The 16,534-nt window shown below is 36.1% G+C and overlaps 2 protein-coding genes across 3 annotated transcripts in view; both read left to right on the top strand.

The window, feature by feature from the left end:
• Positions 1 to 16,534, top strand: part of dock (SH2/SH3 adaptor protein dock) — a 592,107-nt gene that overhangs the window by 522,335 nt on the left and 53,238 nt on the right. The window lies entirely within an intron of this gene.
• Positions 1 to 16,534, top strand: part of LOC145310940 (N-lysine methyltransferase SMYD2-B-like) — a 36,962-nt gene that overhangs the window by 2,664 nt on the left and 17,764 nt on the right. For both annotated transcript variants that reach the window (XM_080150499.1, XM_080150498.1), the window contains exons 3-6: positions 1,964 to 2,020; positions 3,176 to 3,220; positions 5,293 to 5,357; positions 12,835 to 12,900. In XM_080150499.1, coding sequence (XP_080006625.1) covers positions 1,964 to 2,020; positions 3,176 to 3,220; positions 5,293 to 5,357; positions 12,835 to 12,900 — 233 coding nt within the window. The remainder of the gene's footprint in view (positions 1 to 1,963; positions 2,021 to 3,175; positions 3,221 to 5,292; positions 5,358 to 12,834; positions 12,901 to 16,534) is intronic.

Genomic DNA, 16,534 nt, shown 5'->3' with positions numbered 1-16,534 from the left:
AATATAGTTCACCATTGGTAAATTAAAATGCATACTGGCCTATCCATGGTCATTTGTATTGTATGACGTCATTTTTTATCAGTCACTATAAGCTGCTTCTCAGTTTTAAAATATATGTACATACAACTGTCAATGCATCTGTATAGATGGTCTTGTAATACCCTATTACAAAGACAAACATCTTTTTTACGATCTAAAACATCGGCCCTATAAACATTTAATATTTTAAAAATTCAATTACGTAAAGAAAATTCCAAAATGATATAAACTTTAAAAATTTAAAATTTAAAATTTGCTAAAAGAGAAGTAAATTGTATATCAAGGGGTGAAAGGGCAATTCTATATTTAACTCTACTCCTAATTTTTATATTCTGCGAACGGCATAATTTTACTGTAATAAATGAGGGATAGAGAACTAATTTATCTTCTATTGTCCACTGCCTGTCCTCATATGGATTCAAAAAAGAAAGGGTCCATTTCTATTGAAAGGAGATTGATGGCTTGAAATTTTGGGTTTTACTCACATTTCAATTTATATTTAGCAGACGACAATCCAGGAATAAGGATTCATGTTCACAGATTTTTATCAAATTGATGCATTTTTTATAATTTTGGGTGTCTTTGATTCTTTTAAAAATTAAGATAATGAGAGATAAATAAATTGATTAGCTAATTCTGTTCTTTTTTATTATTCCTTTTCAGTTTTTAAAACAAAATAAGTTTATTTTAAAATTTTATCTGTTCAAGCTAGATTGATGAAGATAAGTTTATGTAAATATGTATTTTCAATGAAGCAAAATATGCTAAATAAAATAGAATAAATAATAAATAAAAGCTACTCTAAAATGTCCCTCTATGAACTCAATTTACTTGGTACGTTAAAATTGGAGGATTTTTTTAATATGTATAATTTTGGACAAAATTAGTACAGCTACTCTTTAGCTTGTTCTATTTAGATTACTAGCGGCTTCGCCCCTAGCCTCTAGGGGCTATTTTTTGAAGGTTCAGGGGAGAATTCTAAAAATTTTATTTACATTTTTTTAGATATTTTCTGTATTTTATAACATTTTATAACTCTTTATATCATTTTATAACTCTTTATAATTTTATAACTCTTTATAACTTTTTATATTTATTTATATTGATTTATATTAATTAAAACCTTTGAATTTTTTCTTTTTTTTATTGTTTTTTAAAGTTTCTTCGCCCCTACAGGAATTTGATTTTTTTTTAATTTGATAAAACAAAGTTTAAAAGAAGAAAAGAAATTTAAAAAGAAGAAAAATAATTGAAAATACAAAGAAAATATAAAAAAGTATAAAAAAGTATAAAAAAATATAAAAACTTATAAAAAATATATAAAAATTTATAAAAACATAAAAAACATTAAAATTAGAAAAAAATATGAAAATTTTTTTTGGGGGGGGAATTTTCATTTTTTGGGGGTTGGGAGTGTCCCACCTCCCAAGAAAATAGCTTAAAACCACCACAGGACCAATAGGTATATACCCTGAAGAGTAGAATCCAATCGGTTCAGTGGTTACCGAGATCTTAAGCTTTAGACGGACGGATGGACGGAGAGACGGACAGACATCATTCTACTTTCTATAATACAAAGTAGAACGATGTCTGTCTGTCCGTCTGTCCGTCTGTCTGTCCGTCTGAAGCTTAAGATCTCAGTAACCACTGAACCGATTGGGCTCTACTCTTCAGGGAATATACCTACTGGTCCTGTGATGGTTTTAAGCTATTTTCTTGGGGGGGTGGGACACCCCCAACCCCCCAAAAAAATGAAACCCCCCCCAAAAAAAAAATTTTTTTTTTACTTTTTCTTTTTAAATCTAAAATAAATATCAAGAGATAATACTTAAAAACTATCAATATTTACTTTTTGATGCAAATGTTCTTGTTTATTTTAGCTTGTTTTTGTAGCACTGCAACTCTATAACGTGTTTATATTAAGATTGGAGATGGTAAAGAGAAGTGTCAAGGCTGTGGTTATGTTTACTTCTGCTCAAAGGTAAATTTATTTCCTATTTCTTTTTTGTTTAACAAGAAACAGTTTTGTCCATTAGTTTATAAATAGGGAAATATAATATAATATTTCAACCTATTTTTAAAAAAATAAGTGTAGGTTTTCTGTTATTGTTGAGTGTTCTCATATATAATGTTTTTATGCCTGATAAATGAAAAGTATGGAATTATACAACACAAAAACTAATACTGGCTACTTTATAAAGGTTCAATTCACAAAAAGATCTATAAATTTTTCTTTAAAAAAATCTGCTTTGAAATTATCTCATTGAAGTAAAAAAAGTATTCGATTTAAAAGTAATCTTAGTAAGAACTTAACTTAATTTTTTTTCCGTAGGCACCCCTAAAATATAAAATTTTTGTTAATTACTTCATTGTTGAATTAGTATTGACAAGTTTTTGTCACTTGACCAAGTACCAATGTCTAATGTTTTTAAGTATTCAACTTTATCCAGCAATATTATTATTTTAAGTACTGAACTATATCCGACCGAGTGTGTGTAAGGTCGTGTCATAAATCTTCATTTTTCCTCTAAATTCACAATTTTCTATTCATGGTATAAATTTATTGTTAAGCATGTTATTTTAAAACGATATTTTTTTTTAATTTGTAAGTTTGTTATTTACTAAAGTAAAAACTAGGGATGTAAGGTTAGAATAACACACTGAAAATTGTTTAGCTAAACAAGTTTCTAAAAGGCTCCGTAGATTAGAGATGGTTTTAAAATGGAAAAATGTGTTTATTTATATTTTGTCCAAAAAAACTAACCAACTATTCCACTGTGAAAGCCCCCAAATACTCGCAGAAAATAGAAAAGTTTAAAATTTTGTGTCTCGCCAATTTGTTGGGATTTCTTTACAAATCAGACATTTTCACTAACTTCTTATTATATATAAAGATTTTGTCTTTTTATCAGAATTCATTTTATTGTGAAAGTACAATGCTCTTATAACTATAGAGCCCATCTTTTCTCTAATTTTATTACGAATTTATGAAAATTTATATTATATGTAAATTTTATAGGTTTAATTTATATTTCTGTAAAAAAAAAAATCTAACATTGTTTGTACTTTTTATGTCATCTTTACGTGTTACGGCCGTATGATGTCTTTGTTTTTAATTATTTCTTGTTTTTTTAAGAAATGTCAAGAAAGTGTGATAGAGAAACACAACCCAGAATGTAAGGTAATATTTTATAATTATCTTCATATGATGTCGGGTTCGAATCTGACAAAATGTAAGTACACATAGACAACAGATAATTTTAATCTGCAGATAATTAGTTTTGTTTATCATCAATTATTCGTCTTATACCTTAGATACATAGACGTCCAAGGGGGGCGGGGGGGGGGGGTGGTAATGGGGCGATTACCCCCCCCCCCCCATTTAAAATTTACCCCTACCCTTGGGGGCACCTCCAACCATTTAGGAGGGGGTATTTACCCCCAAAAAAAACAAAAAATCCCTAATAAAAATTGTTTTTGCAAATACTAAATATTTAATAAAATTTAAATTACCCCCCCCCCAAAAAAAATTTTACCCCGGGGATAAATTTTGGGGGGGTAAACTAAATTTACCCCCCCCCCCGCCCAACAGACTTCAGGGGGGGTAATTACCCCCCCCCCCCAAGCAAATTTTACCCCCGGGGTAAAAATTCTGGGGGGGGGTAAAAAAAAATTTCGGCGCGCTTCGCGCGCCATTTTACCCCCCCCCCTTACATTTTTTTATCCCCCCCAAAAAAATAGCTTGGACGTCTATGCTTAGATACCTGCATATATTTAGAAAAAAAATGTTAATACGATACACAATTTTTAAGTATGGCTCATAATTGGTCCTCATCCATTGGAAATCTTTTTGTTTCGACGCCATACTAAAAAAATACACCGAATAGCAGATTTTTACATGTAAGCGTTATAGGCAGATTCCCCCTCCAATTTTTATTTCAAAGGCGTGTTAGTGTTACCAGTTCCTTTGAAAGGCTCTAACCTTAAGGAGCTATCCAAATCATTATCTAATCTAATTAAACCTAATATTTAAACAAGTTACTGAAATATTTAGATAAATGAGGGGAAAATGCTGTTCCACTAGCAAAATAGTGGAGCTACACTTATAATTAATTTTGACTTACCATAGTTTAATCCTCGCTTATAAAGTTACTCGGGTTTAACATGTATCTAAATATATATGGTTACAATAATCGGATGGATAAACAAAAATTTCACTTTTATGTACTGCGTATTTAGATTGTGCGTTTAAATGCTATTAATGTCTAAGGTTGGCTAAAATAAAGTTTGGTGGCTGCGACTGAGTGTAGTTTTGGCAGAGTGTTGAGGTGGGCTGCTTGTGTTTTTTCCTATAAGCCACACATCTTTTTAAAAACAGTGCGGTTTGTTGCAGCTCCAACTGCGGTGTTGTCAGAAAGCGCGAAAAAGATCGGCAAGAGCTAAAGCCTATAAAATCGATATAGCTGAATGTGGCTTAGGCTGAGTAAGGCTTGTTTTGGCTGCGGCTGAGGATGACTGAATTGATTAGTTGGGTGGCTTATTTAAGACGCACTACTGATGTGGGGCTATGTAATAATGTTTTTAATTATTTTGCATTTTTTTTCTCCATTTTTCATAATCATGTGGCCTTTAATTCATATTAGTCTATGAAAAAGTAAATTGTATGCGTTACAATCTGGACTCTAGAATTATGGTGTATGCATTTAATTAAGTTATTTGCCCACCCTAATTTATATATCTGCATCAGCGGTCAGGGAGGTAAAGGTTTCAATTTAAGTACCTACAATTTCGTGAAAATTACTGTGGTACCCAACTAATCACGTTTCATAGTGTTGGCCTCCATAAAAGATTCCTTTTTATTTTTTTTTGTATCTGAATGGCTCTTTTTAACATTTAGGAAATATGCTAGGATGCACTTATCACATTGTTATATGAGTTAATTTTCTGATATTCGCATTGACATTGTATATTATCTTAATCAGACGTAATGCACCGATAATAAATTTTCAAAACTAATTTGTCAAATCATGAAAATATCTAACAATAATCATGCAAAACTAACAAACTTTTTTGTTTTGATTCCTCCAATTAACGGGAATATTTAGGCATAAAAGAGCATTAGCTGTATGACCAATCATTTACTTCCTTTTTCAGTATTTATTAGTATTTTTCAGTATTTAGCAATCGTCATAAATAAAATAGTTAATAGATAATATTAACATTACATGTTTTATTTGCCAAATAATGATTTAGGTGTTACAAAATTGTGATGAAAAGAAGCTTAGAAAAGTACCTGAGCAATTAAGATTGGTACTAAGGTAAGCTTGGACCTCTGACACCCAATTTATTATATAGACAACCAGTTATGAGGCATTTTATCTGTAGACATTAATACAAAGAACATTTGTGCTCTGACATACACACAATGCCATAGAAGGTGATTTGACTTTTGTGTCAGAACCTGAATTGGGACATAGTGCATTTCATTACCCTAGGTTAGGTAACTTCATTTCACTTTTCAATAAAATCTAAAATGCAGCCGTTTTTGCAGGAGGTATTATTTTCTGTGAAAATTTTAGAGGAAAATTAAACAGTTTTTTGTTAATTTCTACTTCTATTTTCAACTGAAGAAAAAATCCTTTTGTGTATATACAGAATCATTGTTGTTACTTAATTTCATCAAAAAAAAAATTTAAAAACTAACCCATAAAAGCCGATTTTTCATTTTGTTCAATATGGGTAAAACAAAAATATTACCATCTCCAAAGGGTTAAAATCAAAATTTCAAAGCTCTAAAATGTTGTTCATCGAAAATAAATAGCAGTTTATAAGGACTTTTTGCATCCATCTTCTCATTTAACAGGGAAAAAAAAACAAAAATAGAATCTATTTTTTCAGTGTTGATCTGGTAAGCCGAGCGTTCTCGGCCCACGGGGTAACGAGTTCGGATTCAACGAGCCCTAGCCTTTAAGTATTCTACCAAACAAACAAGCAGGATTCAATCATACAGAAATTATATATTTAAAACTGAATAATATTTACAAGTTATGTTTACTATATATATACAACAAAATATAACAATGGTTAGGTTTGAAGGGGGTGTGGGGCGCTAGGGCTTAGCTCCCGACGGTAGACAGGCGTCCAGGTTAGGGCCTTGGCCGTCTTCTGCCGATTCATCTCGTAGGTGAGGTCTGCATACTCTGGGATGAACAGGCGGTAGTATCCAAAGAACCCCAGCAACGCCAGCAAATCCTTGGGGGTGCTAGGGGCTGGCCAGTCCAAGATACGGTCAATATAGTCCTCTTGCATGGCTATCCCCTCACGGCTGAGGGTGTGGCCCAGATAATCCACCTTGGATCGGAACAGCTTGGTCTTGGCTGGCTTGAGGCGGATCCCTCCCCTGCGGTGGGCTTCCAAGACCTCTCGGAGCCTGGCCAGGTGGGCCCAGGTATCCTGGTGGAAGGTCAGGACGTCGTCAAGGTATGACTGGAGGTTGGCTGTGCCTAGTGGGTTTAGGACCCCTGCAATAAACCTGGAATAGACAGACGGTGCCGTAGCCAGGCCAAAGGGCATCCTTTTCCATTGATACAAGCCCCTGGGGGTGGTGAAGGCGGTGCAGGGCCGGCTGTCCTCGGACACACGGATGGTGTAGTATGCGGCCACCGCGTCTAAAGCACTGTAGACACGATGCCCGCCAGCTCGTTCCACCAACTGCTGGATCCTAGGCAGGGGGTAGCTGTCCAGCTCCAGACACTTGTTGAGGGCTCTGTAGTCGACGGCCCAGCGGGTGCTCCCGTCCTTCTTCTTGATGGGCACCAGGGGGCTGCTCCAGGCGGAGTCTGACGGCTCTATAACTCCCTCCTGTAGCCAGGTGTCCAGTTGTTTCTCCAGTTCAGCCTCTTGCCGCGCAGCTGCAACTCAACCACATCTGTGCAGCCGGGGGTAGAATTGGAGAAGACGTCCCTGTACTCTGACAACATAGTCCAGACCTCCTTCTTGAGCAAGGGGTCCTTGCGTAGGAACTCATTGTCTTCCATCTCCAGGGCCTCCCACAGCTCCTGCATGTCTATAGGCTCAGCAGGTTCTTGGAACGAGTGGAGACGCGGGGGAGGCGTATCAGAGACCTCTAGTATGTCAGGTTTGACCAGCTCCCCTGCCACTGGGAGGCCAGCATCCAGCAAGAGGGGCACCTCCCCCTCATTGACCACCAGTACTCTAAACACAGTGGCAGAGCCAGGCCTGTGGGCATACAGGCCCTCTGGAATAACAAGATCCTCCCCAAACCTCTGTTCTGGGGCAGCTAGTTGAATGGCATCCTTGGTGCGATGGCCTACTAGCTCAACAGGGACCGCCATAACCCCGCGGCCAGGCAGGACCACCCGCTTGGCTGTGCGGAGCTGGGGTGGCTGGCCATCAGTTGGAGTGACAGCGCTTAGCCTATACGTGGCTGGTGCGGGGTCAGCCTTGGCTCCGGGACCCACCGGCCGCGACTTGACTGGCTCGGCTTCTGGAGGGGCTGACGTGTCGGAGCCAGGTGTGGCTCCGAGGGCGTCCGGCCACGATTTGACGGGCTCGGCGCTGGGAGAGGCCAAAGTGCTGGGTCCAGCTTTGGCTCCGTGGGCGTCCGGCCGCGACTTGACGGGCACGGCGCCGGGAGAGGCTGGGGCCTGAGAGTTGAGTGTGGCTCCGGGTACATCAGACCGCGACTTGACGGGTCTGGACTCGGGCTTGGCTGGTGGACTGGCTGGAGGTCCCAGGTAGAGGGGGCCAGGTGGACACGGCTGGCCGTTGATAAAGGTGTCGGCGGAGAAGATTGGTTCTGGAGGGCTGGCAATCTCAGGGAACGTTGTTGGCAGGCTCTCCCTCGGCACCTTGGGCACTGGGGGCAACCCCATGGCTAGCAGGTTAGCTCCCTTGTGTGCGTTGAGCTCAGCGTCCACCCAGTGTGTGCCTTTCTCAACCACACGCGGCTGCTCAGGCAGGGGGCCTGGCAGTGGCCCCTCATAGCTAAGCTCTCTCTCGGCTGTCTCCCGGTCAATGGGGACGCCACGGAGTGGGATAAACTCCCCACGCACCCACAAGCAAGGTGGTTGCATGTCGAAACAGAGCCTAGTTCCGAACTCCTTGAGAAAATACCCTCCTAGGTTCAGAGGGTGTGAGAGGTTCCGGACCACAGTCACGTGGTATAGATGGAGTATAAGAGTGTGTGAGACTGCCATATATAACTCTTTTAACTTTCCTATTACCTGGAGGGGCTGACCTTCCTCATTAGCAGTCAGGATCTGGGTGTTGTCCGGAATCAACATGCGTTGCACGCCCATCGCGTGCATGAGGTGCTCAGAAATTACAGCAGACCCTGGTACACGGTTGCCAGAATCAATCATGGCATCAACCTGTACATGCTGGGCAGGGTCAGGGGTAGGAAACCTCACCCTGACATGGCAGGGGAAGTGGAGGTCCTGCCCTTGAGACAAGGGGGCCTCTCGTTCGGCTGGGGTTGGCAGAAACTTTGGTGGTGGCCGAACCGCAGCTATGGTGGTATCGCTTACCATGGTGGCTTAGACTGTAGCTTCGAATCACTAGAGCTTATTAATTATCACTTGGTCAACAATTTTATATTTATTCTTATCACTTGGTTGACATTTATACACACTTATGTGTTGTTATCACTAGGAGCTCTAGGTGCGATTCTGGAAGCACTGGCAGCAGGGAATGTCCGTCCTGCAAGGTTCAGAGGGGTGACGGCGGTAGGGAATGACCCGTCCTACAGCGCCGCTGGTTCGAATCCCGAAAATGGCGGCAGGGAATGGCCCGTCCTGCAGCGCCTCGGGTTCGAATCCTGGGAGGCAGCGGCAGGGAATGTCCCGTCCTGCCGTGCCTGTGGCTCAAAATCTGCTATCCGTCGCAGTGGTAGGGCTTACTTGTGTGCTGAAGCTTCGCAGCCACACATTGCCTTCTTAGGGAGACCAGCACCCAGCTGTCTGTCTCGTAGGTTTGGCCTGGGTGTCCTGGGGCTTGTCCCAGCTACACTTGCCAATTTAGACTCAGTTCTGTAGCCGTCTGAGCTAAATTATCCGATTGCCGTGGCTGCGCACCTAGCGCTACTCCTACACGACACGGAAAAAGCGTCTTAACTGGCGCTTTTAGCAGGCTAAATTTGCTTGCCGTAGGCCAGAGGCCCACATATTGCGTTCAAAATGATGGAAATTCGACCTAAAAAGGCCGTCTCACGGGTCAGTTGGCGGCTGATTGTCCCCTTACTTGCCAAAGGGTCCAATCAGAGGTAGAATAGGCTAGTTCTGTAAGGCTCGATTGAAACACGCTGACACCAAGTTCTGGTAAGCCGAGCGTTCTCGGCCCACGGGGTAACAAGTTCGGATTCAACGAGCCCTAGCCTTTAAGTATTCTACCAAACAAACAAGCAGGATTCAATCATACAGAAATTATATATTTAAAACTGAATAATATTTACAAGTTATGTTTACTATATATATACAACAAAATATAACAATGGTTAGGTTTGAAGGGGGTGTGGGGCGCTAGGGCTTAGCTCCCGACGGTAGACAGGCTGTGGGGGCAGCGGTGGTAAAAGGGGAGGCAACGCCTCCCGATTATATAAGCGCGTGAGGGACTCGTGATAGTTGCATGTTTGAGTCCCCTCCCCACATTTAGGCAGGCTAGTTTGACCGCTGGGTGCGGGGTCAACAGCGGTCATGAGATAGATGGTGATATAATAGGATTAGTGCGGGGGGTTTGTTATCATAAGTCACAGCGAAGCAACTCTGTAAACGGCCTGTCCGTCTGGGTGTCGTATTACCACATTGACATAAAGAAAGCATTTGATAAAAAACACAACAAAAAAATTATTTTTTAAAAGTGCTAAAAAGTAATACAGACTATTCAGTCTTTACCTCTGACATTGAAATAGATGTAAAAAATGTCAATTTTGTATAGCAGCCAATTAAAATAAATTTTCTTATGGAAATTCTCATCAGAGCATTACTGATAAACCAAGGTCTTATTGGATAACATACTAAATGCTCCTTTAAAAATTTGTATTCTATGAGAAAATCATGTTTTCAAACGGATATTTCAAATTAAAGAGTAGCTTCAAGTGTTTAGCTGTTCCCAGAGTGAGAGATACCAATGTTTATTACACTAGTCCTTAAAGTTTTACAATTATGTTGGTTTAACAACTTCGATGACTTTTTTAATTGGTTAGTTTATTAAGTTGACTGTTCAAACATTTCAACCACTAATCTTAAGCTCTAAAGAAGGTAATTTTGTGTTTCAATATTGGGGATGTACATCAATTTATTGGCCTTTGTCTTATCCCTTTGGATCCATGAGTTGTTCTACCCTTTGACTTTAGGGCGATATTGATCTTGAAAATAGTTTAAAACCACACCCAAATAAAAGTGCAACCAAGTTGGACCAGCGATTTCCGAGAATTTTGGATACAGACAAAAAACCTAAGTACTGTATGTATATTAGAATGACAAGATTGAATGTTTAATGTCTATTTTATAGGTAAAATTGTCTTTCTAACTCACGCTCTCTAATGCTCCCTTTCTCTCTATCTCTCTCTATCTCTCTCAATCAATCTCCCTCTCTCTCTTTGTTTCTCTGTCTCTTTCTCTCTCTATTCAAGGGTGATAAAAGGGATATGCAGTTCTTCATAAAATGTTGTTTCAAGGGGTTGTATAAATCCCCTTCTGCACGCTTATGATCCAAAATATTGCAGGCAGACTATATTGTAACATACCCTTTTTCCAAAATGATCATGTTTATGGGTTGCACTTGTTTTTGAGAGAAGGCATTTCCCCTACTTTTACTATAAATACCGCTCATCTGACAGAGCAGCAGTAGGTCTTTATTTTGTCTTTAGTTATGAAATTTGTTTTGGCTAAGATTCGTACCTTTCTCTACCATGTGCAGATTTGCTGAATGCTATAGAAATATTACTATTACTTGGATGTTGCACCAGATTTTTGTGTATTGTAATAAAGTAATTCTCACAGCCAGCTTAAGTTACAATACCCCAATCCACCCCCTGGATGAACAAACTTTAATAAACGAGGTACATATTAGCTAGCTAAATTGGCGACAAATTTTCCCTTGTTAATATATACATGTATTCTATATACATTGCTAAAGTAAACCAGTTTTTAAAAATATAAAAGAGATAAACGGACATTGGAATTATAGAGTAGCTTCGCTACTAATAATGGATATATTATTATTTGGATTTTCATGTTCTCTGATAAGGATAATGAACATTTCCCCCTCTACCACATTTATATCCTCCCCTCTTTCTGGATGAACAACCTGACCAATATATGGGTTTCATGTTAGCAAGCTTAATTGACGACAATTTCCCCCTGTCATAATATCCATGTATATTCTACATCCATTATTAAAATTGTGACTATTTCTAAATTATGTTTATTTGGGATTAAGTCGGACAGAAAAACATTGTTTTTAATCATATTATGTAAAACTTTGGGATGCGCCACTAGCATCTAGCAGCTTTTAATTCAAAGGGATGGGGAAATTCCTAAAATCATTCCGGGTAAAAGCAGTTAGGGAAAGGTTAGTAAAATAAAACCTTCCATCACATTCTACCAAATCCAACTTTTGAATAACATAGTTTAAATTAAGCGACACTTTTCAAGTTTTTTATTCTTTATTTTAATTCTTTAAAGATTAAATAGATTCTACTTTTTAAAAGCTACTCTATAATTTGAAATGTCCATTTGAAAACATGATTTTCTTATAGAATACATTTTTTATAGAATCTTTTTACAAAGGAGTATATAGTATGTTATCTAATAAGTCCTTGGTTTATCAGTAATGCTTTGGTGAAAATTTTGTTTAAAAATTATCATAATTGTCTGCTATGATAAATAGATTTTTTTACATCTAATTAAATGTCAGAGGTAAAGACTGAATAGTCTGTATTACTTTTTAGCACTTCTTAAAAAAATTATTATTTATATTTTTAATCAAACGCTTTTTTTATGTCAACACTGAAAAAATAGATTCTATTTTTGTTTTTTTTTCCCTGTTAAATGAGAAGATGGATGCAGAAAGTCCTTATAAACTGCTATTTATTTTCGATGAACAACATTTTAGAGCTTTGAAATTTTGATTTTAACCCTTTGTAGATGGTAATATTTTTATTTTACCCATATTGAACAAAATGAAAAATCGGCTTTTATGGGTTAGTTTTTAAATTTTTTTTTTGATGAAATTAAGTAACAACAATGATGCTGTATATACACAAAAGGATTTTTTCTTCAGTTGAAAATAGAAGTAGAAATTAACAAAAAACTGTTTAATTTTCCTCTAAAATTTTCACAGAAAATGGTACCTCCTGCAAAAACGGCTGCATTTTAGATTTTATTGAAAAGTGAAATGAAGTTACCTAACCTAGGGTAATGAAATGCACTATGTCCCAATTCAGGTTCTGACACAAAAGTCAAATCACCTTCAATGGCATTGTGTACAATATATGATACAGACAACCCGCTTTGTATAATAGTAAGATAATTTTTAGATAATCTTTATTACCCTATTATTTTTACAAACAACTAATTCTTAATATTCAAAGGCAGTTAAGATTTGTACAATGATAACTTTTGTACTCTAACATTAATTTTATATTATTTATTCTGAAATAATTTCATAACCATTATCAACGACTTGGATTCAAAATATTTTTTTTATTATACCGTTTGCCAGATCAAATATGTTATAAAATGATAATATATAATTATTATATTTAACATTAAGGATCTGGCTAATTAAACAGAATTCAGATGAAAACGAGCTCTCAGAATCTTATAATGGTTATACAAGGTAATTAGTTAACTTAGTAATATCAGAGTAATATTTTATAATAAACAAATATGTTTATAACAAGGACCATGATGTATACAAGTAACGTATCAATAACAAGCAGATAAAAAGAATAAAAAATTGTAATGTAAGCCAAGCAATTACTCAAGAACTCAACAACCCCTACACAATCTTTACAAAACCCTTTTCAGAGGCCTTTTTTTTTTTGGGGGGGGGGGGAGGGATCGGAACGGATTGATTGTTTAAACTTTAGAGGAGGTTAGAACCACAATGTTTCCCATCCGATTTCTTGTGTTGATCGGAATTTCATACAAGATGGGGGAGGGTCGTGCCCCATTGCTCAATATCTAAAATAAATATGTAGCAATTACTAAGCTTTCCGAAAAGTTATGTAACTCGTTCAAGCCGTTTAAAAGATCTTTTATGACATACATAGGCACACACATCTTTACTATTTATATAATGACCTTGCTAGTCAAACTGCCTAAAATAGATTGAAAATTTATGTAGATTACAAATAGAAAAGAAATGGTTTGATGAAAATACTAAAACTTCAATTAAATTACGATTAAAATTTAAAGCAGTCATCTTACATTTTCATTAACCTAAAGATACAAATACAAAGGTAAGACGGGCAGGTGTACATTGGAATGAGTTGCGCCTGTTTATGCGACAATGTAAACCTCTTATTTAAGCGTCACGCGTCAAACAAATGATCAGTATGAATCATTTTTATGTCTCTATTTATAACAAAATGTTATCTAGGGTCAGAAGCTTTACCATCTACACCAAATCAGCGTTTTGCTGTTTTTGGTAGCTAAAAAATATAGACAACAGTTTTTTTTATGAGAAGGTACTTGTATTAACAACTCCTAGATTATATGTAAACCATTATAACTGAAGATTATGATAATGTTTATAATCATAATACACAGTGAGAAATATAATAAGTAATCAACCATGTACATATTAACATTTTTATCAAATCACACATTTTTCTTACAAACCATAAATACAAATCGAAGAATTAAATTTATTAGTACATAACGACCATATGCCATAAAATTTATAAAATTATGATGTACACTTTATCGCTTTACATAAAAGAGCCATAATTTAAGTATAATCGAAATTACGTTACTATAATGACATTTTGTCCGCAGCTTATGTTAATATAACAACAACACAAAAGTTTGACAGGGTTTGTCTTTACACAACTACAGAATGTCCCTCCAAATCCTTTTGGTTCCTAAAACATATAAATATCCAAAACTTTGCACGACCTTATAAAAACAATAAAAATAAAGATGGAGGGGGGTTATAGGATTGTACTATTACATTATGAGGGATTCTTCCATTTTTGCAAAGAATAATATATCTTTATTATTATTATAATAGCTTTTCTAATGTTTGAATAAAGAATATAAAGATTAATACCAAAAATGTACGGACGGTCAGACTTTAGAGTAGCAGTACATTTAACTTCACTAAAAACAACAAAATTTTACACTTAAATCACTTTTAATATCGAATAGTTTAAACTTAAATATTTTTTCAAACATCAAATGTATATAAATAATTCTTCAAGAAATACTAGCGACTGCGCTCCTTGCAACCTTGCAAGGAGGGGACAGAAAAAAGTCTAAATAACCCCAAGATATTTAAAAATTGCCTAATATTATCCCAAAACCAATAGTTTAAAGATTCCTTTAAAAAAATCAATCAATTTAATCTTCAGAAAAAGTAACTACCATATATGATAGAATTACCTGTCTTATACGTACTTTTTTCAATCTAAAAAAAGCTTTGTTTTTTAAGAAAGAAAATTTAAAGAATTTAAAATCAAGTTCCTTTTTGGATTTAAAGTAAATAAAGAAAAAGAAATAAAAAGAGGTTTTTAGCGTATTACAATATTTCAGAATTTAAGACATTTAATTTATCACCAGTCTGACTTCTATATGTCTGCAAATTCTCTTCCTATATATCTTTCTTCGCCAAGGGAGGAAGGGATAAATATAACTGTAAATATGTTATTGTTGTTTTCTTATATCAAGGTTAATGAAGTACTTATGTGGATTTTTAAGCACTTTAGGATAAGGAAAACTAGGATTATATCTCAAATAATATCCTAATTATGCATCGCTGAATTTTTAAAACTTTTTTATTACATTCTAAAGATATTTGGACTATAGTATTCATTTTATATCAATAGAGATAAAACCTACATGATAGTCCGGCAATTTAAAGTCTGATTTGATTAATTTTCGACCGTAAGGACTGTTTAAGTTTTGAGAATGTATAGGTTCTTGGCACTGTTTTATGCTTATTTAGCTAATTACGTTATTACGCATGGCTCTTAGGTATCATAATTCATAATACATAGTGCCTGACATTGCAGCTGCAATATTTTAAATATTTCTTTTAGAAAAAAATGTGGATTGAGACAAATTGCGACGGTATGTAAAATAGGAGAATTGCACCATAATCCGTTATTTAAATAATATTTAATATGCCTTTTCTTTTACAAATCTAAATAAACCTAATATAGCACTGAAGTACAAAAATCATAGTAAAATGACATATCAATATCTCTATTTCTTTATCTAACTACCTACTTGCATAAATATATTTCTGTCCAGAAAGAAAATATATCAAATTTGATCCGATTTTGTACTTATTTTGTACTCTCTTGAGTTTACAAAGAATTTTTAAAGTTTGATATATTAGAAAATACAACTCAAATACATTATTAAAAACAAACCAATTAAACCTTTAGAAGTAGTAATTTAGTGGTTATTAGCCCTTGCGTACATTCTCGGTCTACTGGGAGTCTGTCACTTCAAATTTTGTATCTGGCATGACTTGCAGATAATATTATCGAAAAATAGCACAAAACCATAGCGAATACTAGGTATTGTGTATTCGACATTTAAAAGTTTTTTTTACGAAAAAAGGATGGAAAGTTGTTTCTTATACAGATGACCCCATGTTATTTAAAAGGTATAAACCTTGACCCCTTACAGTCGGGCCCCTTGCCGCACCTTAATCAGTCGGGGGGGGGGGGCGTTCAACGCCCCCCCCCCCCTATTATCTCAGTTCCTATTAGAGCTAGAGGGCTAAAGAATTTTGTGCAAGTCCCCTGTGTTATGATGAATTTCCGACCTTAAGTAAGTCAAGGTCAATTTTCGCTTCCTTCACCCTTTTATTTAACAACCTTTGTTTTTAGGTTCTTTTTTACTTATAAATTTCAAACGGCTGTAATTCTTTTATTTTTGAAGCTAGAATAAAAATTTTTTTGCAGAAAAGGTTTATCTTTATATATATTTTATATTTGAAATATCAAAATATAATTTCAGCGGCCGCAGCTGTACTTGGCAGCTGCCAGCCGCCGCAGTCGGCGGTCGGCGGGAAAACGGCGGCGGATCTTTATGAAATTTTAATACATTATGTATACATGTAAGATAAGCTTAAGTTTGAAATTTGAAGTCTCTAAGTCAAAAATTGCGGCCACAAGAGCCTTTTAAAGATTTCTGGAGACCTGGAGGATCAGGACCTGGAGGATCATACCTGGAACCTAAAATTGACTTGAACACCTGTATTTAATATGAGGATGTACTACTAGAGGATATTTTAG

The sequence above is a fragment of the Acartia tonsa genome, chromosome 2, assembly GCF_053477335.1.
Source record: "Acartia tonsa isolate MP-2025a chromosome 2, ASM5347733v1, whole genome shotgun sequence".
Lineage (NCBI taxonomy): Eukaryota > Metazoa > Arthropoda > Copepoda > Calanoida > Acartiidae > Acartia > Acartia tonsa.
This window is presented reverse-complemented; position numbering and strand designations above follow the sequence as displayed.